At 39.6% G+C, this 24,207-nt stretch overlaps 1 protein-coding gene across 1 annotated transcript in view; it reads left to right on the top strand.

Moving 5' to 3' along the window:
- Window positions 1-2,770: 2,770 nt before the first annotated feature.
- The window catches only part of dph6 (diphthamine biosynthesis 6), a 67,085-nt gene continuing 45,648 nt past the window's right edge, over window positions 2,771-24,207 (top strand). The window contains exons 1-5 of the mRNA XM_088002394.1: window positions 2,771-2,945; window positions 3,199-3,290; window positions 5,307-5,491; window positions 20,871-20,944; window positions 22,256-22,374. Of these exons, the coding sequence (XP_087858520.1) occupies window positions 2,923-2,945; window positions 3,199-3,290; window positions 5,307-5,491; window positions 20,871-20,944; window positions 22,256-22,374 (493 nt within the window). The 5' untranslated portion in view covers window positions 2,771-2,922. The remainder of the gene's footprint in view (window positions 2,946-3,198; window positions 3,291-5,306; window positions 5,492-20,870; window positions 20,945-22,255; window positions 22,375-24,207) is intronic.

The following is a 24,207-nucleotide window of genomic DNA, read 5'->3' as shown; positions in this document are numbered from 1 at the left end:
GTTTTCTTGAAGGCACTGCTACCACGTTCGTGAGTTTGTATTCCGGCCACTCAGCCTGCAACCTTGGCCGGCGTGTTCTGACACTCAATTTATCGTCTTGTGATTTCAGGCCTTTGTTTCTCATTACACCAAAGTTTTTGTGTCCTTGTGTGGCAAAAATTAGCTCGTGTCTCTGTGTAAATCACCTGTCGTATGTACATGCTCCTTTAAGGAAAGGCCAAGGGTGTCATTTGATTCCCGCTGCCTTGCTTTCATATTTATGCGTCTCATATTCACGTCTGCTGGCTGTGTCTCTGCTGAGCTATCCATCAACACTTTTTATCCCCATCCCGCAAACAATGTAGACATAAAACGTTCCTTTACGTCAGCAGAAAATGCTGCCACAAATAAAAGTGTGAACAACACACCTCTTTATTTGTCTTGGTAATAAACGAGGTAGATTAAAAGTGATAAGTGACACAATTTGCATTAGTCAAATATTTTAGGCTTGGGCTTTAATGGATGTTACCTGTGGGAAAAGAGGCTGTAAAGTAAAGCATGACTCAAGAATCGGAAGACATAGATGATATATTAACGAGTTCAGAAAACTGAAGGACAACCAGGCCCAGGGGGATGTGTCCTGCTTTCTTCTTGGGACAGGGATATTTTTCAAACTGATATGTCGAAGTAACATTTTGAAAACTATATCACTCATTGTATCGAAATAAATCTGTAAGTGAGGTAAAATAAATTTATTTGCAGTTGTTTTGCTTTCATCGTGATGAATCAGATGTACTTTGGTTCACCTGAAATACTGTATCAAAGTAAACTACATGTGAGATGTTCATTGTGGAACAGGAATATGCTATTAGAGTTTGTTAGGGAAACAATGTATTCACTTCAAAGAGATAAAAAAAAAATTATAATTGAATTTAATAAATGAATTTTAGAAAGGTCAAGTGCAAATTCTTAACCAAAACTGGTATCTAGCTAAAAATCTACACTTGGAAACAGTTTTTTTGTGTTTACTTAGGTTATCTCTTGGGTGATATCAAAATTTGTCTGATGGTCTGAAGCAGAAGAAAATGGTAATCGGGAAAATACTGTTTTCACAGCGCTGTACTTTACAGCTTTTTCTTTTGATAAAGAAAGCTCTACTTTCAGCTGGTTCTGGTTGTATCACAACTAAAATGATGTTCGTCTGCAGGTTGTTGATTTTGTCAATTATTCTACAAGAAAAAAAATAAAAATAAAAACGCAAAAAGAAACAAAACAACAGCAAAAAAGGGAATTTAGTTAAAAGCAATGGGATGAAAAGACGTCTCTCTCAATTTTGTACTCTCAGACGGAATCAGTTGCCTTTGGCCTGCTTAGGGGTAGAAGGTGAGGGAAGCGCACAAAAAGCAGTGCAATTATTCTGCTCTGGCACAACAACAGAGAGCAAAAGGAGCATCAAAGGCTTTCCTCTGAGCAAAATAGGGCTCCCTCAGAGGAAAAGCACAACCTGCGTGTGAATACCACTGCCTGGACTTTTTTGTCCTCTTTAAAAAAAAAAGAGAGAAATACAGTATCCACAACTGTAGTAGCTTTAGTTTATATTAAACTTTGAAAATGTTTTTTTCCCCTTGGTTGAACCATGTGTTTGTAAAGATGTCAGACTACAGAATTTTCTATAGTCCTCTTCCTGATTGGACCAGTGATGACATATAAAGCTGCATGCTGCTATTCAACAGCTGGTTGCCTTCGTGGATTCATTGATAATTGTTAAGCATTTTTGGGAAAACCTGGTCTGAGCATCCATCCCAATTTGGACAAAGCAGCTCCTCTTTTATGGAATTTGGCTGAATTTATCAGTCCTCCAATGCACTAACAATCCAGAGTCATAGCACACTTCTCAGTAACTTAGTTACTCACCCATTACCCCATCGAGACAGTGTCTTGCCCATAGCCAAAGTCAAATGGATTAAATATTAAGCTTAAACAAACAAATCATAAAAATCCAAAAGAAAAATATTATACTGGCAGAATGGAAAAATAAAACACAATTATTAGTTAATGACTTGATTTCTGATAATCCGATTTATCCAGATTTGTTTTTATTTCCCGGTAACATGGCTGCAGCAAGAGGATTACATATATGAGTGAATTCCTTCTAATTCTTAAAATGTTCACATTTAATGAATAATAGGGGTGAGGTGGAGGAGTAGCAACCACTTTTTATCCAGACTTAATATTAAGCCCAGATCTATAGCTGCTATTCTTTTAAACATCTAATCCTTACTTTTCCTCATCAAAATTGCACTAAAACCACTTCTGTTTGACCAACAGGTCCTTACACATTTTTTTAACTTAGATATTTTTAGCTAATTTAGTGTTAAATATTGATAAAATTAATATGGTGGGGGATTTATTTCATTGATGTTGGCACACATAAGTTATCACACATAGAAAGTGATAACATGTATACTTTAATACCAGCTTAGATTCAATTAGCTTTACTCAAAGAATCCACAGACCTGTCTACTCCTGTAGTGATACTAAAGACCTTGTGTTGAAAAATGGCGTTGAAGGTGAAGCAACAACAGAACTTCCCCATAAATATATTTCAGACCCTTACACATTTCTATACATTTTTTTATACAGCAGATATTTCTTTGTCTGATATTACTATGTCTACATTAACCTTATACAGCCCCGAAACCTTTGGTGATCTGCAAAAAGTTAAAATAAACCCCTTTTTTTTCAACCGTTAAAAAGAAACAAGTTTTCATTCAGGCACATTGAAGGCCGTCTAATGTTTCCAACGGGGTCCTCGGTAACCCGGAAGCTTCCTCTCACATGGTTTTGTGTACATTTACCGGTTGCTAAGAGCACTTATCACACTGTCACAGTAGTTTCTGCTTCCCTTTTATAGCAACAGACTAAAAGACGGGTTATAAGAAGATGAAAGTGGTTGCGTTAATCAGGTAATAACAGCTCTCTGTTTTTTTGTTTGCAGAACGTCAAAACCAGCATCTTAAAGAGGCTGCCTTCATTCAAACTTCGACTATTTGCAACACACACCGCTTAGAATAATTTAGAAGTTGTCATAAATGCCTATAGAAAAGTATAAATTAATTCAAGCGTGATAGTTGCAACTCAGTCCTTATAATAATAGATTCACTCTTACTGCTGTAACTCTGCCTTTACCTTTTTGCCTGTTTGTGATGCTGTGTGCAGTGGGGGCAAAGACAGCTGCTACAACATGATGCAGTGTGTTGCTGCTGGACACAAGATTGTTGCTCTGGCCAACCTGCGCCCTGCTCACACAGGTGAGGAAAATATTCTGACATAGCTTAATTGGATCCATAATGATCCTCAGAGGCTACATATTGTGTTTGGGACAGCCAGTACGCTTGTCGACATGCATTTGTATATGTCACAGAAGTATTACACTTTGCCCTTCTCTGTAATTAATAGGTTGTGTTAATTTTGCTTTTTTATATATATGTATTTTTTAGTTGCATTGTTTTAGGGAATTTCCATTATTTATCATTCATCTCTTTCAAATATAAATATTTTATGATAAGTAAAGTTATCATTTTTATCAAGAAATAAAATGTAAAACATATTTTGCATAAAATATAGATATTTCAGTACAACTTTGGAAGTTTTTGTTTGCTGTACTGAGAAAATTGGTTCAATTTACAGATATAACAACAATACTCTTTTCCTTTTTTATGCATAGTATTATCTGTACCCAGATAAAAGGTAAAAGGATGGCTAGTCATTAAAGGCTGACAGGCAGGATACACCTTTGCATATTGTCAGAACATTGCAGGGCAACACAGAGACACACTGGACCAACAAGCATGCATTTACACCCTCACCGTGTAATAACTGCATGTTTTTGGACTATGGGAGGAAGCCGGAATACCCAGAAAGTAACTTCACACACCAGGTGAACATGGCAACAAATGTAACTATTGTAAAATGGGATACACACTCTGGACATTTATTATTTTTATTTATTTATTATTATTTTTTTATTGACCATCATCTGCTTTGTTCTTCACCCAATTCACTAGGAAGATTTCATTAAGTACAATGTAAATATGCCAATCAAAACCAGCAGATGCTTTAATTTACATCCAGCCTCATACAAAGCATGTGCCAAATAATCGGAGAAATGGTGAAAATTTTTTTATGAAACGAGGGTATTATGTAAGTTTGACTTTTTGAGCTTTATATAATGTTATAATGTTATTCCCTCATCAAACATACCTGGACTATCACTTTGATTCTGTCATGGAAGGCTAATTCTCCTGCGGTCTTAGCAAGACAGTCAATTTCCACAAAAATCCACTGTAAAAGTTCATACAGGGTCAGTGTGACCCCACCAGACTGCACACAGAGTAAAATGACTCTGGCTCGGTTAAGGAATCCTTGACTATCCTGTGGCAGCCACTTGACTAAACATGACTAAATGTTTGCTCCCACAAAGGTTTCACCTATTTCCACAAAGATTCTCCTCAGAGCTACATTCGCCAGCAGTGCTATTGCCTCACTGAGGACCCCTCTCCTGTTTCTCCACTACTAAGCTCCACCAGACTAGCAGCAGCAGCAATTAGTTGGAGTTTCTTAAAGAGACAGAGGCCCAATTTCAAGCCACCAAATTATGAAGTAAAATTTCTTTTACATTTTTTTTTTGATATGTATGTATTTTTATATCATCTGAAGATAACTCGGTTGCTTGATTGTGCTAAAAAATGGCACTGTGCTTGAAAAATACATTGTACTACTCAGAAAGCAAATCTCAGATTTGTAATAACAACATGTGACTGCATCAGGGTGGAATCATGTCTAAGAATAGGGATTCAGAAGTAATTACTCACCAAATATAATTATCTTTAAATTATTTTTTTTTATATTGTGGTTTTCTGTAATAATGTTTACAGTAAGCCATGTCAAAGTGGTATATTGCTAATTTACAGTAACTTAGCAATATACAATGGTCCTTAACTAAATTGGTAATTTTACAGTGAATGGCTCCATTGTTGATTTCAGATTTTGATGCACTTCTGCTAGCATCCTTTTTTTTAATTTCCAAACACATCTTATACACATTGGGGTGACAGAGTTTTAGTTTGTCCTGCAATCTGTGTCCATCGTTGTGGAGCTACAATCCATTAGCTTGCCATCATCAGCATGTGAATGGGAATGCCTGATATCATTGTAAAGCATCTTTGAGTGTCCTGACAATGTACCATATAAGTCCGATGTCATTTCATTCCATATATGCACTGCCGTCAGATTTTGACTTCAAAACACTTTCCCTTATGCTATAGATGAATTGGACAGCTACATGTACCAGACGGTGGGTCATCAGGCAATAGAGCTGTACGCTGATGCGATGGAGTTGCCTCTTTATAGACGTACCATACAAGGTTCCAGCCTGGACACGAGCAGAAATTACAGTGAGACAGAAGGGGATGAGGTGGAAGACCTGTATCAGCTGCTGTACCTCGTTAAGGTAGGTTTTATCTCAAGAAGAATTTATGGATTTTTTTTTCCTCTTTGTTTTTCTTACCTCATCATCTCACAGTAAACTACTTTACAAAGAATTGAAACTACTGAAAAAAAAACGGTTTAGAAATATTTTGTGTTGTACAATGGCAGTAAAAAAAAATGGTGTTACATGCTAACTGCAGCCCAATCAGTTTTAAATTTTTGGAAGAGGAAACCAGGCACAGCCACCTGAAACCTGCAGCCTATACTGGAATCTGAAAATGTTGATGAAGGTTTCAATTAAACACATCTTTTTCCTTTAGAACCCCTTTTCATAACGACTGGTGTCTGTATGGCCTTGGTGGAGGCTACTGTGGGACATCATTCTGCATGACGGAGCTGGACAGGTCCTTGATCTTTTTGCACAAGCACAAAACCTCTGTAGTGACATGGCTGCAGCATGTTAAGTGCTGTGTGGAAGAATCCTCACACCCAAACTTGATAGTGCTACGAATAATTAAATGTCAACAGGTGACGTTCACGTCACTGCTAATTAAATGGTTTCCTGGGGTCTTGGTGCTACTGTACTTTCAGCCATAGAGAGACACACACACCTCCAAATTGCGCATGTAAACTGGTTGAGTGAAGAGACCCTTTCAGAAGCAGAAATACATTGCAGTATTTTGGAGTATTTCATGCAGTATTGAAATATATTACAATATATTTCAAGGGTGACATTGGTGAATATTATTTCCTTTCGTGAGAGGAGTTGTACATTTTTCGTGTTGCAGTTTTTTTAATTTAAATTTATTTTTACAAATCTTTTGCGCAGGATCAGATGGCATACAGCGCTTTTTTGCAGAAACTATCCTAATCTGCATTGCTGATAATATAACCAAACCTTTTATTGGTTTATTCCTCCACAACAAAGCTAGAACTGGCAATGGACATGCAAAAACCTCTTAAATGTAGGACAAATATCAAGATTTTAAAGAAAAATTACAGTGCATATGGGATGCCTACGGTGGTAGCATTATGGTTCAATCAAATGCGAAGGGAGCCCTATTGAATGGTTCAAAAGATCTGAGAAAAAGAAGTCTACATTTTTTGCAAATATCCATACTTAGTTTAGTGAAACTGAACTGCGAAGCAGGATTTGTGGCTTACGAAGTAACTTCTGTCTCAGCTTGAGGTTTGTTCAGTTTTATGAGCTACATTCACTTCTTATCTGGGTCTGTAGCCCAGGCCCCGCAGGTCTTGACCCCAACATGTCTGATCTAGGATGTGCGGGATGGTCTGCTTCCAGATGTCTCTTCAAGTTGCTGTGTTTTGCCAGGTATTGTTGCTCCACATGCTTCGCAAAATGCCTTTTTTAAGATTTGAAACGATTCCATATGTTCACCCTTTTCCTTCTTCTTGGTGACGGACGCTTACTTCCTGCTGCTCAAGAAGATTCAGTCTCACATGCTTTTTTTCCAAACCCTTTCCATCCAGTTTTACGCTTTTCTCATTGTATTTGTTCTCCAAAAGGTCAAATTACTTTGGCAAGTAGACATTTTCACTATACTTATCATAATTCCAAATGAGCCTTTTATTTACCTTTAGTCTGGTTTTGCTAAGAAAAGGTGGTTGATAAATGTATGCAACGTATGAATGATGTATGATGGAGTCTAACCATCTGTTTCCTCATACTGCCGTAAGGAGCTGCTACTTATGTTGTAGCATCAGCTGAGCTGCTGCACTCTTCATAACACCTGTTATCATCTGCATCTAATCTGCTCAGAAGAGTAAAAAGTCGTGTTTGTGCTTTTAGTCTGTCTCATTTAGTATGCCATAACTTCACTTGTAAGTGTGGTACGTTGCCTCTCCGTCTCACTCCGGAACAATAGTATGCATGCTGCATCAGTTCATCAAAGTTTTATGTGCAAAGTTGGAGAGAGGTGCCCTTCAACAATGGCTTCACAGGAAAAGTTCAAAAATTTTTTTTTATCTCAGTTGACAGAAGATCAGATGCAAAAATTAATCACCGAATGAATATTTCATCAAATAGCCCGTTTGCTAGGACGCTGAGAAAATATTCATTTGATGGCAAATTATGTATGAGGACCTCGGTGGTCCGGTGCGGTGCAGGGGTGGCTGACTGACAGCTTTGAGATAAGTGCATGTGTGGTTAACTCAGCGCTGCCTATCTGACCGCCTGCAGCCATGAGGAAGCTACCTGGACAGAAACTTCAACCGCGGCAAAAGCTCTTCCTGCTGTCAGCGCAAACAGTGTGCGGGGATTGATCCTGTGCAGTGTAACGCATTATTCCCGCCGCACCCCTACACAACCTCCTATTTTAGCCAGATACATCAAAATTTAAACGCCTCTTTTGGGAGTGTGGAGTTTGTTTTTCAGATGAGAGCTGGCTCGATGTGCTGGAAATAAGACAGATAGCGTTTTCTCATGGTCCTTTCTAAAGAGCTGATGTGGAGACATGTTTATCTGGAACGCAGGGCTGCTCTGGGGTTTCTGCATGTTCACACATTCAGACCTAGTGGCAAGGGCCAGTCAGACTGCCCGGGGGCATTTCAAACCTTCAGCCTGCCCTTTTTTTTTAATTTTTTTTTTTATCATCTTCTAAATAAATCGCCCAGTTTTACACACACTTTTAAACCGAAAACCTCTTGATGTAGTCTTCGTGCTGTGATTATATGCAACTTCACACAGCCTGCTTTCTGTTTTTATGCCGTCTCGTAATCATTTACATTTAAATATTTCTGTTGCATGTGAGGCAACACCATCCTCGCCTGTGGCCATTTCTCTAATTGCAAAAGCCTGCTAATTTCCCATTTCCAGGGCTCTTCTGGCCTGACCTCTTCAGTCTGACTGGCCATAGATCAGGGCAGTTGGACTCCCATGGGGCCCTTGTAGGCCTGCAGAAACTCCAGTCATGTCCCCATTTACCCTTCTCACCGTCATCAACAATCCTTCACCATAAACAACAGGCTTCCTCTTTTGCTTACTGAGTGATGGCAACCATAAGAGTACAACTTGATGGCTCAGATTTCAGTTTCAGCTGCTGCTCTCTGAGTTTCCTAGTTGGATCTTGTGCTCTGCATACATATTGTGGTCAGTTTTATTTATATTGTCAACTTTCCTACAAAATTCAACTTTAACAAATTATTTACATGTCTTAAGGTCATTTTTAGTGTTTTAAGGTTCACTGTTTTTCTTATAAAAACAAACAGAAACAATGATTTTTGGGGTTTACAAAAATTCTAGATATTGCTGAGAGAATAGATTTTGATAAAACTAATAGTAAAAACATTTTTGCTATAAAATAAAAACAATATAACAATTAAAATGATAACTTAAAAGCAATCAATTACTTTTTATTATGATTCATAGAACACCTTTTATAGAGGAATGTGATAAAGTGCTGTGCAGAGGTTGAAAGGGACATAAAACTAAGAAAATGCCACTTTGAGCAAACAGTAACAAATAATAAAAAGTATTGAAGAAACACTCGAAACAAATGTCAAATAGAAAGAAATAAATGGAATAAATAAATAATGAACATTTTAAAGTTACTCCTTAGAAGGTTGAATTATTTTCAAGTTACAAGCTTACATCTGGCAAAGAACACTTGCATGTAGATGAAAGATTATTTTTTTCCCCTCTTCCCAGATCCAAAGTTGATGACTTTTAAAAGCGGATATTCTTCCCCCCTCCTCCTCCTCTGTTTGCGAGGCTGGCAGCGCAAACTTGTAGCATTAGCCAACAGTGCCATCTATGGATCATTCCCATTCTCTGCTCAAGCAAAGTTGTCTGAGAATGTTTTAAGCCATTCAGAAAATTCAAAGGAAGAGATCATATTCTTCAGAACCTTTGTTGATAGAGGGGGAAAAAAACCCTCCAATTATATTAGAAAAAAAATGAGCTACCTTTCCCTGGCAGTGGCAATATTGGCAGAATGACAATGTGGCTCTTTAGTTGGCCTCTTTGCTCTCATCGCTGGCTGTGCATGGCAGCGCTTCTTTGAAGTGTGTAACCTGATCAACATGCAAGCCACGCCGTACCCTGTCTCATCCTGCTAGGTGCTGATCTTTGAACTCTTCCTTTGAGAAGCTGAAATAACAGTTTGGGTGAAGAAGTTTTTGACGTTTTTTTTTTTTTTTTCTGTTTTTTTTTTTTGCTTGAGGCTGCATTTTCACAGAATAAATTGCATCTTTGTGTCATCTGGGAAATAAATCTAAGACACTTGAATGCAGAAAGATTTTTATTTATTTTTTTTGTTGTGGTTTAGGGTTTAAATACTCATATTTGCTTTCAAATGGAAGCGCTGTCACCGCAGAGGCGCATGAGTTACAAAATGTTATTTTGCGAGTTGTGTGCCCATACTTGACTGTGAGGTTGGTCTGCTCTGCTTTGTGTGATCCGCTCTGATGTGTGATACAGATCAACAGTGTCAGTCACCCCTGGCTGTAACGCCAGTCTCCCCACTGCCCAAAGCTTGCAAAACCCCTCATATTAGTCATATCGCATCCCTCAAATCTTATATCCTTCTCTCTGTGTTCTGTGACCTGACACAGTGGCTCTTTGTGCCCCGTGACCCCTGTTGTGCGTGTCCGTGTGTGTGTGCGCGTTCCATGCACCCTTGTCTGTTCAAGGTCATTTCTAATCGGGGCCCCTGTTACATGATAACAGGTCTATCTCTGTTCTCACTGCACACCTTTCCACAAGCTCGGCCTCTTTCAGCACTCCATGTTAGACGGAGGTGTTCTCACTCCTCTCAGTAATCCATGCACTCTGTTTCTCTTCCCTAGATCCAACTCCAAACAGGGCAGATGCCATGGATTAGTAGCTATTAGCTGCATTTCTTTTTAGAGACATAAACAATGTTTTTGGAAGGACGTCAACGTGTACAGCACATTGCAAAAGTATTCAGTTTTTTTTTGTAGAAACCCTGTTTGCTGCAACTGCAGCTGCAAGTCAGTCAATTTTGCTTTGCACAACAAGAGAGTAACATTTTTGCCTGTTCTTCGCAAAATAGCTCAGACTAAGTCAGTTTAGGCTGCCCCAGTCTGAAGGTCTTTGCAGCCTTTAGCATGTTTTCTTCCAGAATTGTCCCGTCTTTAGCCCTGTTAAAGAACTGCATCCCCACAGCAAAATGCTGCCATCACCGTGTTTTAAATTGGATGGGTAGTCGTAGTTTTCCACCACGCACAGTTGAATTTTGATCTAATATTACCAGAGAGTCTTCCACCTCATAATGTCTCACCTTTACGGCTTGAGACAGACTGCAAACATAAATTCAAATAGCTTCATACCAACAATGACTTTTTCTTAACCCTCTTCCATAGATTCCCAGAGTTCAAAACTACTTGGCATACTGAAATACTCTTCCACCTGAACAATTAATCTTTGCTGCTCCACTAGACTTATCATAGGTCTTTTGGATGCTTCTCTTATTAATATTCTCCTTGTCTGACATGTCGGTTTAGGTAGATTGCTGTATCTTGGTAAATTTTCAGCGGCACCACGCTTCAAACGATGTTCACTCTTAACCCTTCTTTAAAACGCTCTTCAACTTTCTCCCCGACTTTTCTGCTGTGTCTATTTACCTTCATTTTTCACTGATGTTCTTATCAAACCTCTAAGGCTTTCACAGAATAGTTTAATTTTTGCTCAGCCTTACTCTGTTTACAAGTGAGGCACCTTCTGAAGATAATTGATCGCAGTGGATTTTATGTGAAGCTTTTATATTAGAGGGTGTTGAATTGATATCCAGTCCACACTTTTCAAACTACATTAGGTGAAAATGTTTGATATTATGCATCATTTCACCCTAAAGTTTGCGGTTGCAACATGACAAAATGTGACACAGTTTGAGGGGTATGAATACTTTGAGATGTAGGAAATGAAAATGACGCCATCGCATCGACTCTGCAACCTTTGAGCTGATGAATAAAGACAAAGACATTTAAGCTCATTAGAGTGATGAGGAACAATACATGATATCTATGCACATGTTCTATTCCGCCAGCTCTAATTAGCCGGCCTGTAACGTCTCTGTCACAGCGAGACCCCGCTTACAGGAAGACGGAAATGTTACTTTCAAATCTAATTTTTTTTTTAATCGTTTAATGTCCGACTTCTCAGAAATACAACTTTTAAAATAGTTTGTTCTGTTTTAATGGGTGATCTTTTTTCTCTTTCCAGAGGTGGAGGGGTGAGATGAGTTGGGAAAAATCTTGAAGAGGCAGACTGAGACCTTTGGCCTTTGTAGATTAAAAAATTCCCTCCCTCTCATGTGGGTTAAAACATCTTGTGTTTAGTGAGATAATCCTTCTGTTGAACTCACACACACTCTTTCCTCCTCTTCTCCATGTTTCCCCTGACCTTTATTAAATACACACTCCACTTCCCCCCACTGACGGTATGTTATTGACATCCGCACACAGGAGCGGGGCCCTTGGAGATTGTCGAGGCAGCCCATCCACAAGTCCAAAGAATTATCTTCTTTTAGCCTTCCCTCTTTCTTTCTCTCTACCTTTCCTCAACTTTTTCTTCCTTGCATTGTTGTCGCACTTTCATCCGGACTCTTCAGAAGCCGAGACGCGTGCGTCCTGATTGAGGTGCCTCCTGCTGTGAAGAGAGAAGGCAGAAGAACCGAAGGTAGAGGAGAATAATGGAGAACGGTGGTGAAGGGAGGTGGAGGCGTCTTTGGTTGAACCAGGAGCCAAGCGGTATTGATTAGGCAGCCGAGGTGTTGCGAGACAAGATGTTGAGGTGCAGTGTTAACCATGAAAGGTGGAGGAGGGGGGCCAGGTCAGAATCAAACACCCGACTCTTCTCTGATTACCAGCATGGTGCCGCATTAGACGTACATCGGGGGCTCAACAGGAAAATGGATTTCTTTAAAAAGCTGGTTAATACATAAATCATGACCTCTGGGGTCACCGTGAGGGTTTAGAAGATCTGATCGATAATAAAGCTAATGCAGGCTTATTGTAGGTGGTTTGTGGTGCAAAGAGACATCTAAATGGTGTTATTAGAAGTCGCTCGCAAGCTGTTTTGGGCCAACAGGCAATTGTTTGTGCAAAGTTTTTATTGTTAGCGATGCAGCTTAAGAAATCTTAAAATCATGAAAAAGTTTGAGTGTTTTAGTTTGTAAAGTGAAACAGGGAATCTATCATACATTATTGCAAGCATTTATTTCAGCTCATTTCGATTATTATGACTTCAGACTAATGAAAAATCACAAAACATATGTCCACAGAATATTTAAATATTGTCTCAGATTACTGAAAAACATCATTTTAAATGTAGAAATGTCAGTGTACTGAAAATAATGTCTATGTATTTTAAAATACATTCACTCAATACTTAGTTTTGTCTCTTTTTGCATAAATTACTGAATCAGTGCATTGTGGCATGGAGATAATCTGCCAGTGGTTGCTTTTATTATAGACTTCAGTTCATTTACATTGTTGGATTTTTGTTGTCTTCTTCTAGACAATACTCCATAGATGTTCTGTGGACTTAATGTCAGCCCAGTTTGCTGGCCCATCTAGTAAAATGACCATGGTCATTCAAGCAGGAATTGGTGCTTTTGGCAGTTTCTGTAAGGGTTTTGCCTTCATAATCTTCTCAAAGCTGTAGCCATAAATGTTGATTTTCTACCACAGTTATTTCTGCCACTACATTTCTTACTAATACCATCTTTTATTTGATCAGTTTCAATTTGTCTAATTGAACCATATAAAAATAGCACTCCTTATACTGAATTTCAGAAATAAATAAACTTTTTTTGTGGCATTCAGGTAAGTTTAAGAATGTATTACAGTTTCCTCTCACGAAGGTTCCTTCAAGCAGCTGGATCTCCGGTGCCGCCTCTCTGTGATAATCCTTGTTATCTTTTCCTCAGCTCTAAGATTCTTGTATTTGTGTTGGTCGACAGGCTTGTTTTGCACTTGAGGAAGGATAGCATTAGCAGTGAGATAATGGCGCTGTGTATTGTTCGCTTGGCCGTGTGGAAATGGTGGGACAGGATCTATTAGATGCAGGCCCATTTCCCACCAGCTGACGCTACCGGTTAGCCGCAAACATTAGATAAAGAGCCGAGCCTCCCAGAGCCTTTGTAATTTGTTTGTGTTTTTCTGCTTAATGTACTTTGCTCAATCTTGTTTAGCGATGATGGAAGCTGATAGTCTTATCTTGCCTTGCCAAGGGCATGAGCCACCACAAACTGCTAGGTTTGAGCATTGTCCCATTGAGGAACAGCATGTTTTTTTTATCTTTGTTTTCTGGTGCTATTTTGATGTTAAAGACATCATGGAGCTTGTTTGCACTGAAGTTTTTGGGATTGAATTGACCCTGGAAGAAAATTACGGTGATCAAAATGATATTCTCAAATTTCCCTTTTCTCCCTCTCTAGGAATTTCATCTTTTAAATCTTTTAAACTTATGAGGTACGCACAGCTAGCTTAATGCTATCTGCCTCACACCATGCAATAAGTGAAGTCTTTCACCTCCCTGCCAATAATCTTCCCACATTTTAGAGGGCTTTTGTTCTGTTAACCACTCTCCCCTCAAAAATATTTGTTGGAGGCTTCATCATCTTCCGCAGTTAAAACCATCTATGAAAAAAAAAAAATACAGTCTGGAGCTTGAAGAGTAAGTTAAACCAGTATCAGTGCTGTGATTTCTTCTCTCCCTCTCTCTCTGGGGATCAGAGGAGGGGTCTTTGAGATCTTTGAAGGATGCAGGACAGGAGAGTTACAACGCTAAAAGCTGGGAATATAAGCTCAATCGGGAAAAAAAAGAAAGATTTTTACAATTTGGAGCTTTTGTGTGTAAATGGACATGAACACATGACCGTGTGTACACCCTGTGGACCAGGCGTTTGCTTTGGGCCATAAAAAAACAACTGACATAGTTTGCCTCTCTGTGGCGCTGGATTTTGCTCTTTGATTCTGTCCCTCTCACTTTCTGAAAGCAACTTCCTGTATCAAATGCCTTTTTTCCTCCCTCCAGCCAAACGGGAATGTTGATATACAACAGCTCTGGGATCATAACTTTGTTTTTGTCTCCCAGAGAAAGCTCTTGCTGCAATGTTTACGACTTTACCAAAAATTATGAGTTGATTAAGAGCAAACCTTTAGTGACAGTTTGATTGAAACCTGGTAAGATGTAAGTTTTTTTTTTTTTTTGCTAAAGCTGCATAGATTCAACCATCCATAACTGTCTTCTGCTTCTCCATTTAGTTTTCACTGTGTGTTGATAAGGAAAGCCTCCTTCTCCTTGGCCAGCTGAAACAAAGACGCAGTGCTTGCTTTGGCCAAATACTCGTTCCTCCCTGCCTGACAACTGTCTGGGCGTGTGTTTACGTAGACTTATATATCTTAAGAGGAAACCCAGCAAATGTTAATCTCACTACATTTCCAACCCCTGATGAATTTCTACATTTTCCTGTGATGCGTGGAAAATGTATTAGTCAAAAACAGAATTGTTTTTGTCAAAAACAATTCTGTCTCTGTTAATTCTGTCATTTGAAATGAATGCTGTAGTAAACTGTTTACATTCATATAAATTACATATGATAACAAAGTTGAACACAGTTTGCAGGTATCAAAATAAGGCTGGTACCTCCAAGTGGAGGCTGAAAGTCCCTTTCTGCTTTGCTTTGTGATGTTAGATAAAGTCTCAGTAAATTACCCCTTGTCTTAACATGCCCAAATACAAACTCAATAGAACAGAATGCCACCGTTGCACCTCCATGAATAAATTCAATATTTTTCCTTCTTTGTCAGCGCACACTTGCCTGTCACTCCTCACATTTCTGGTTGATGAGCAGAGCTCATTCATCGGCCTGAAGAGACAACATGTCATGTCATATCCTCTGTTGGCTGGTCACACCTGCATCGCAGCCTAAGCGGAGGATTATGCTCTTCTGTGGTCTGCTTCTTCCTTCCACGTCCTCATGCTACATCATCTTTGGAAGTTTATGTGCAGCTGGCTTAGTGGGAACTTTGTTTTTCTTGCTTCAGCAGTGTGCATGGTTGAGACCTGACACATGTTGAGTCATCTAGCCAGCCTGTCTGCAAGCGCAAAGGAAGAGCCCATCATTCAACAGCTACTTCAAACACACAGCAACACCAGTGTACCGTAGGGAATGTGTTTTTGAAAAGCTATTTGAACAAGATTATGCCTAATATGCGTTTTAAATAGCCACCTGCTAAGCCTCCATGTCCTTTTACTGTTTTGTTGTAACTGAAACCCTCAGTACATACTCTTGTATCCGGATGGAAATGGTTAAACTTTAAATGTTAACCACTGCAACATAATTATAAACACTCTCAAATATTTCTTGTATATGGTTTTCCATATGCTGTAACCTGCCTCTTTCTGAACTCAGGTTGTCACTTTGGATCGTACAGAAAGGTAAAGAGAATCAAACAGCTGTCTTCTTCGTTGCTCAGACTCAGCTTCCTGTCATTTTACTATGTCTAAGCTGTCAGGGCACCTTATCACGCCCCGGGACTTTGTCAGTATTCCATTAAACGAGATCGCTTGACCCCAACAGGCCCCAACTCTGCACTGCATCCACTTTAGATGCAACAGCAACCCCCATCCCAATATTCCCACAGTGGGGGCAAGCACAGGAGGACAATCCCATTAGATTAAAACGGGTCCAGAGTGCATCTAATGCAGGCAACATTAAAACTGTGTCACATCCAGTCACTTACATGATGGATGCAGGGAAGGTGGGGCAAAGAGGAGGCCGGATGGAGTAGAATGTTGAAGACAAGGCGGTGTAGGATTTAAAGCTATGGGGTCAGACGTGCTGATAATATGACATTGTGATTGCAGCTTTGAAGAGCAGCAGACAGGATTTCTGTGCCCTTGTGCAAACTGTCATTCAATGCACTTTAATTGAATTCCTCCACCTTCTTCAGTTTTCCACCAAACTGATATTACAGATAGAACACTACATACATTCATGTAAAGCATTATGCCGTATATGTTCACCAATTTGCAATTTACAAAGAGGATTTATAATCAGGACATTCTGGAAAGGTTTGGAATTATATTTAGGTATTTTCCAGTATGAGGAAAAAGCATTAAAAAAGGTTTAGATTTCCTGATTTTAAGTCCTATGCCATTGTTTACAGGATCTGTCCGTGCTTCTGCAGGTTCCATGTTTAAAGCGTGATACCTGTAGAACTTTCTGCCATGAATTCAAAGTCATCTTTTCTGTTATTGAGAAATAAGCTATTCTTATACGTGTTTTATTTCAAAATGTCATTTTCTAGACTAAATTTTTGACATGAAAAATGCATAGGAACCCTGGGTGATAATTTGTTACTTTGCGTTTGTAATAGGTACAATCTGGCAGCTCTGGGCTCAGACTGAATCTGGCATTTTGGAAACCCACCATTCTGCAAATTGGAGCTTTGTATTGTTGGGGTGTATAATTAGAAGCTCATTGTGACAGCCATTGAGAGAGCATTAATGAGGGTTCTGATGTATTCCATATGAATATGAATATTGAATTTTTAATATTTTATGGCTTTCTAATTGCCTTGGTTGCTGTTAATGGCTTTGGCTGTTAAACATTTCCCTGACTGAATATCTACCCAAGTGAGGAAAGAATTGCAGCTTCCTTCAGCTAAATTTTTGTATGTATCTTTAGTGCAGATAGATTTCGTGACTGAAGGCATGTCTGTGACTGTGAATACATTTGAACCAGTCTTTTACTCCTTTCCAAAGATAAATGTACATATAATTACAAAATACATCACACGCTACCTGATATAGAGTTTAATGGCCGTATCGTTTCTTTGTGGAGCGTGTCTGCTGGTCTTAATCTTTTCCACAGCTGACATCTTAATAACTCAGGCCTCTCCATCTATTTCCACAGGAGACATCCGGATGTGGGGGAAGGATTAGTTTAATGAATTTGACAATTAGTAACAGAAGTTAATGACTGCATGGGGCTAAGTATCCTGATGGACATAGCTAGAGGGACTAAGGGCCTCCATTGCTGTGGGCCATAGATCCTCATTAATAGCTTCTCTGGCTGCTGGAGAAGACATGGGAAGTCAGGTCATGCCTTTGTTTAGCCTGCCTTTGATGGAGCTTCTAGGGGTTTGGACTGTTGCACAACACCATGCCAGAATAGGCCTGGGCAGGAGCTGGATAAAAACCCCAATGTCTGAACAAGGTTAGGGTCATTTCATGTCAAAAATAACAAATTAAGAACAAAGTACAGGGACTTTCAAAAGTTTTCATACCCCATCATATTTTATCACACTTCAACCACAAATGTTTTTGTATTTTTTTTTTATGCAATAGAACAACAACATTTTATCAATGTGTTAGCATGGCCCAGTCAAAGTTCATAACTAAATCCAATTAGAAGAGCATTTCCAGTTTGACCGTACTTGAACTATTTTGCTCTTTACAATTGTTCACTAGCTTGTGATGCTTTTTATCATATGAACTCACAGTAACTACAAGGAAGATTTTGGTTTGAATGTGGCAAAAGAAAAGATCTTTTGCAAATTGGGTTCTGACCCTCCTGAGAACCTTTGCGTTGATTATTAATATTACTTAGGTTTCACCTCTAACGGTCAAAGTATTGTTTTGTCAGAGAAGCTCTGGAAAAGATTCTATTTCATTCAGTGTTTTACTGAGCTACCTTGTTTTTATAATATCTTTACTTTTAACTATACATTTCAGCTTTTCTAAAAACTACAAATTTGTTTTCATAGTAGTGTGAATACCCAAAACATCAATCATTCCTAATCTATGGCTTATTCAGAAATAATTCACCCTGAGTCTTGGACTAGATTTTGAAAAATAATCTCCAGAGCAGCGCTATCCCTCCTCATTCCAGCCTGTCTCCTGGCAATTCTGTAATGGCGACAAAAACACAGCCTCATCCAAAAATAATCATTTCCCAAAGCCACTGCCAAATGCTCCAGTAGCAAAAGTCTCCACTGCAAACAGAAAGGGATGTGTGAGAAATTCATCTCATGTTATAATTAGTGGCGAGTAGGCTGTAAGGCTGTGCGATGGGATGTAATGAGAGCCAGGGAAAAAAAAAAAAAAAAAGAGGTGCCATTTAATTAGACGAGGCAGAGTTGAACCTTTGAGGTCCAAGTACCCACAACCGCCTGCCTCCTGAGAGAGGCTAGATAGAGGGAGACAGACAGACTAAAATACACAAAGAAGCTGTTATTTGTTGTTGCTCTGGCGCTCTGATGCTCTTGTCAGGTCCTGCCAAGTTTAAAGCCGAGGGACTAAATTGGTGTTGATGTTGCACGCTCCTTTACAAACTCTCTCCTTTGTGAATCTTCTCAGCTTTCTGTCTGTCCTCCCTAATTCCACTCTGTGGCTCCTAATTTGCCTCTTTAGAGAGTGACAGTTGCATTTAGGCAAAAGGTTATCATTGTATTAGAGTGGTGTTTTCCTCGAGGCTTACCTAGAATTACATGACACCGCCTGCAGCCACCTTTCCCTCTATGCTGGCCTGAAATGTTATCAGTCTGACTTAATTACTGTCACCAGGCAATGGGATTGACTCTAATGTATGTTCTGGTCCTGGACTCTCTGGAGAGATTTTAGAACTTGAGGAAAATCCCTTCTTAAGATATCTCTGTGTTGGACTGCATGTCTGCAGTTTAATACCTCTCTTCCTCTGCTGCACAGTTAGCACATGCACGGAGCGCATCCTTTATCTGATTAGCCGGCGTGCCTATGTGGAGCTGTGCATGCGGGTTTGCTTGTGTGTCTGAGCTCAGCATCAAGCCCCAGGCAGGGCATGGATTTCATTTAGGAAAGTATCAAAGGTTTACACCGTGTTCGCTTTAATCAGCATGTTTATCAGGCAGAGAAAAATTGCAGGAAGGGACCACAGGGAGAGGGAGGGGCAGTGGCGGATGAGGGGGGTTATCTTAAGGACCAGTAGCCAGGGAAATTGATAATGGCTACAAGGTAATTTACTGGAGACTTGGGCATCCCTCCACTGCTCCTACCCTTGCCTCTCATTCTAATTACAGCCCATGTAATGTTCTAATGAATCTGCAGGTGTGTGTGGGAAGAGGAGGGAGGAGGGGGGCATGGAGGCATTTATGAGGATGTATAACCATCAGCATGTGGCTCTTGCTCGTGATCGTGTGTGTATTTGTGCATGTTTGAGTGTGTCACTCTAGATCAAGCCTGTTTTCCTGTAAGAAGATTGAATGCATCTCAAGGCTGCGCCAGCATCTCTCAAGTGCATTGTTGTCCCACAGTTTTTGAAGTATGAATATGATATGAAGAGCAATTAGATACGCCGTTAGCAATATTAAAGATACATGCCACTCACAGATGGAAAGTTGCGCTGGTGCTTCAAGTCGTCAGTGTGGCTCCATCTTTTGGCTGGATGTGCAGAGGGTAGAAAATCTGGACCAGATGTCGATACAGTTGTTTCTCAGTAAATTAGAACGTTAACAAAAATGTTATTATTTCAGAAATTCTCCTGGACTTCATTCTGGTTTAACACAAGGAATGACACAATTTTAGCCAATGTCCCAGATAAATTTGTGTGGAGTGAGTCTTGAATCTCTGACCCCAGTTTCTCTCTACTATTTGTCAATGTCCCCAAACTTTTGAATTGGATTTGCTTCTCGATCTTCTCAAAGCTGTGATTATGGTTGCTGCTTGTGGACAATTTTCTGCCACACCTTATCTCTCCATTAATAAACTGGGATACAGCATTATGCATACCCAGCTTTACATGAATGAATTGTAGTGGCTTACCGTCGTCTTGGCACACACTTACGTTTTTAAGACACAACCTCCCAGGGCGACCATTGCCTTCCTTTGAAAGTCCACTCAGTTCTCTGTCTGGGATTTGTGCCTTTGAGCTCAATTTCTCAGGATGCATTTAATCTGAGCCAGGATGCATTTAATCTGAGCCATTCAGCAAATAGAAGCCAGACCTGTGAACGACAACATTGAGTTTCTGCATTGTTTTTGAACTGTAGTATATATGGTTGTAGTTTGACAACAGGAATTGAACAAAGCCATTCAGTCCATGTTAGCCACGCTTCCGCAGTTAAAGTTGGAGCAAGAGGAAAGTTAAAGACGTTTTATTGGGATGGTTGTTTAAAGTGCATGCAATTTACAATATGCTTCATGTGTAGCTCCCTTCATCGGCAGTACTAAGGATACCTTAATAAGCCCAAAGTCTGAACAGTAAGGGAAATTTAGGTGCCCTTTGTCATTTGGATTCCATTACAAGTTCGAAAAGAATAGTTTACTCTTGGAGAATGCGACACCCCTGTTCTGTTACCAAGCAAGTTTTTGTCTTTCCTTTATAATAAAAAACAAACAAACAATGAACTATTATTGTTTCTTGTCCTCACAGGAAAAGGAGGCCATTGAGGCAGTGTCTGTAGGAGCTATTCTGTCCGATTACCAGAGGGTCCGTGTGGAAAATGTGTAAGTCAACAGCAAAGCTTACTTGCTCCTCTGAACTCAAGTAAGGCACAATCTGTGGTTCACCAAAGGAAAATGCTACATCCAGTTTTTCCCTCACTTGTGTGACTAAACTAAACTAAGACAGGGTTCTGTGTACTCGTACACAGTCACATGTACACACATTTTGTTTTGCTTATGCCGTTTGTATTCAGGCTTGTTTTATGTTTCTCATCATTTTCAATATTTTTCTGAACAAATCTTTAAACATAAAAGAATTTTAACAATAGAAAAGCATTAGTTCTCCTTACATTTTTCTTTCCTTCAAGTTTCCACCAGCTTGGCCTCGTTTTGTTCTGCAGACAGCGCAGCAGTAAAGCTGTTGATTTAACAACACATACTAAATTTACTCACATGTATATGAAATAGAGACACAACCACATTTATTGGCACCACTGATAAAAGATTATTTCAATAGCAAAAGTGTAAACTAAAAATCCAGCCCTTGAGACCCATTATTTAATAGAATAAGAAATCTAACATTAAGATACATCTTTTATAAACGTGAAATTACATTGCACAGTTACTAGCCTTTGTACGTTGTTCTTTAGAAAGGACTTATGTTTTCTTTCATAACATTATAAAATGTAGGAGCAAACATTCATTGACCATTCCTCTTTGCACAATCTCTTGAGGCCACCAGATTACAGTCTTATTTAAAATGATCTGGTTCAAGATGCTATGCTTTATAACAAAGTCCCTGGGGTTCTTTGGCGAAGACGTGGGCCCATCGCATCATAGTATTTCACCATACTTGATAGTTTGCATGAAACAATTCCCATTTTGATCAAATCAAACTGGATCTTCCTTGTTGCAAAACAGCTCAATTTTGGCCTAGAGTTTAGCAAACAAGATTACGATTTCTCACGGAGTATATTCAAATTAATAGTTGTATTTTTTCACATTTATTTTTCACTGTGAGATTATCCTACTGCTGCCACAATATGAGCTGAATTTCAGCACATTTTATAACAGAGATACCAACAAATATTTGTGCATGTGTAATAGATGCAATGCTCCCCACCAGTTCTTTGAGGAGTGGACATTTGTGAATATACAGTTTGACTCATGTTACCTCTGACTGCATGATGTAATACAACTCTTTAAATGGGGCTTTTTGTTTCCCATTAATAAGCCGTGAACTGTGGGCCTATCTGGGTGACAGATTTCATGTAAATAGATAAGGTGCTGGGCCAATATGGGGGTGTGACAATGTTCGGAAGTGGGCAGATATTCAATAATAACTACTTTGCATCTCTTTCACTTGTTTCATAGATGTCTGCGGCTTGGTCTGCAGCCCCTGGCCTACCTGTGGCGCCGAGACCAAGAGTCGCTGCTCTCTGAGATGATATCATCCGACCTACAGGCCATCCTCATCAAAGTTGCTGCTTTTGGTGAGATTTTTGCTTGTCTTTTGTTTGTGCCCCAGCCAGTTAACCTCTGTTCTAGTTGCCTGTTTCCCTCCTTTCATTTCCTTCTTCTTGAGGTGCCAAGCTGTTCAGAAACGCAAACTTTTTATAATGAAAGTTGGTGGAAAGAAGCGGTGTATCTAAAGGAAGACAAGGAGACGAGTGAAGTACTACCCAACCCATTAATCTGCGGCTTAGCGGCGGTGTTAAGACTTGCGCCAGCGGCAATGAATTGAACCAGAGAACAATATGAAAAGATAAGAAGCACAAAGGAGGCGGAGGGAGGTATTATTGTGGCGTTGTGTTAGGAGGGGTGGGTGGAGAGATGGTTGGCAGTTGAGAAATACTCACAGGTGATTGCCCCGCACATTAATGCAAGCTGTCAATAACCAGCGCATGTCTGCACCGTGCAGGAGAGGCTCACCTATGCGTAGCTCCATTTATGCGGTCCGTGAAGTGAAGATTAAAATCTCGGTTCTCTCATTTGCAGTCTTCAACTGCTTCAGCTCTGAAGGAAGAGGGTTACTATGGAGTCACATGCTCTCCTCTCGCCTGTTTTGGAGCCTGAGGACAGAAAGATCAGGTTACTGTAAAACAGTAGGGATAGAACAAAAGTTTTCCTTTTTTCTTCTCTCGAGTACATGATGTCAGGATCCGTACCTGTATCTGCTTGACAGTGCAGCTGGATTCTTTTGGGCTGTTCCAGTGATAAATGAATATTGTGGCTACAAATGGTTCTTTTTACTCTTAAATTACTTGCAGGGGGAGGTCATTATATACACACTGTTTACGTCCTGTTAAGTGCTTGTTGTCACCTTTGGAAGCAATCAGTCGGATCGGAGTCTGCAGCTGAGTGATGACCTGTGGAGCTGAGTATGTTTAGGATATTCTGCCTACCTTTCAACACTGCTTAGATAACCCCTCATGGCATGCACTTACAAAACCATTTATTGTTGGTACTTAAGTTGCTGCAGCCGACACTCATTTTTTATGTTAATAATAAATAAAAGGGGTTTGACAATAAAAATGATGGCCATCAAAGGAGAGCTGTTTTCAAGATTTTATTTTCTCGCTAAATTAACCAAGCAGGAGAGATTTTGCTTTAAAATCAATTAAAGACATGATAAATTTAGTTTGTCTTCTTTAGAATCAAATAGTACCGACTGATGAGGGCTTCAGTAGAACTGTCAAATGTGCTTCTGTTCAAATACAAAAGTAGTTCTTCGTCTTCCATTTATGGGCTAATCGTGAAATTAAATGAAAGAAATGTTTTTAAGAGAACAACTCACTGAAGACGTGTCGCCTTGTAACTCTCCTACCCTGCCAAGCTTTGTAAACCAAACACAACTTGATCTGAAAGCAAATTCCTCAAATTTTTTTGAAAGATTATAATTAGAATAGAAGATCACCTCAGGTGCCTTATGCGTATGTTTTGGCGTCCGGGCTGAAGATGTTTGTGTGCGTACGTGTCCGTGTGTGTTTTGGCTACAGGTAAAGCGAGCAGATCGTATCAGGCCTGACTTCTCACCTGTCCCAAGGCAGTAGTAATTAGAAAGGAGAGAATTGAATAGAGGGGCAAGCGCCAAAGGCATTTTAGGCAGCCCCCCATAATTGCAGCTTTGGAGGGAGCAGGTCTGAGCAGTGAGGTGTGCTGCTTAGGGGAGATTGGATAACAGAAGGGCGTACCTGGTGGGCTTCGGTTTTTGTGTGTGGCAGAGAAAGAAAATGAGTCTTTGAGGGATTTACTTGTGCAGACCTTTAAAAAAAGATGGGGGGAAAAAAAAAAAAAAAAAACTTTCCTGGGGCAAAGGTTAAATT

The sequence above is a fragment of the Poecilia mexicana genome, unplaced genomic scaffold (genome assembly GCF_051168715.1).
Source record: "Poecilia mexicana isolate PSO_F unplaced genomic scaffold, ASM5116871v1 scaffold_22, whole genome shotgun sequence".
NCBI lineage: Eukaryota > Metazoa > Chordata > Actinopteri > Cyprinodontiformes > Poeciliidae > Poecilia > Poecilia mexicana.
The sequence above is the reverse complement of the archived record's forward strand: the minus strand, read 5'-3'. Positions and strand labels throughout refer to the sequence as shown.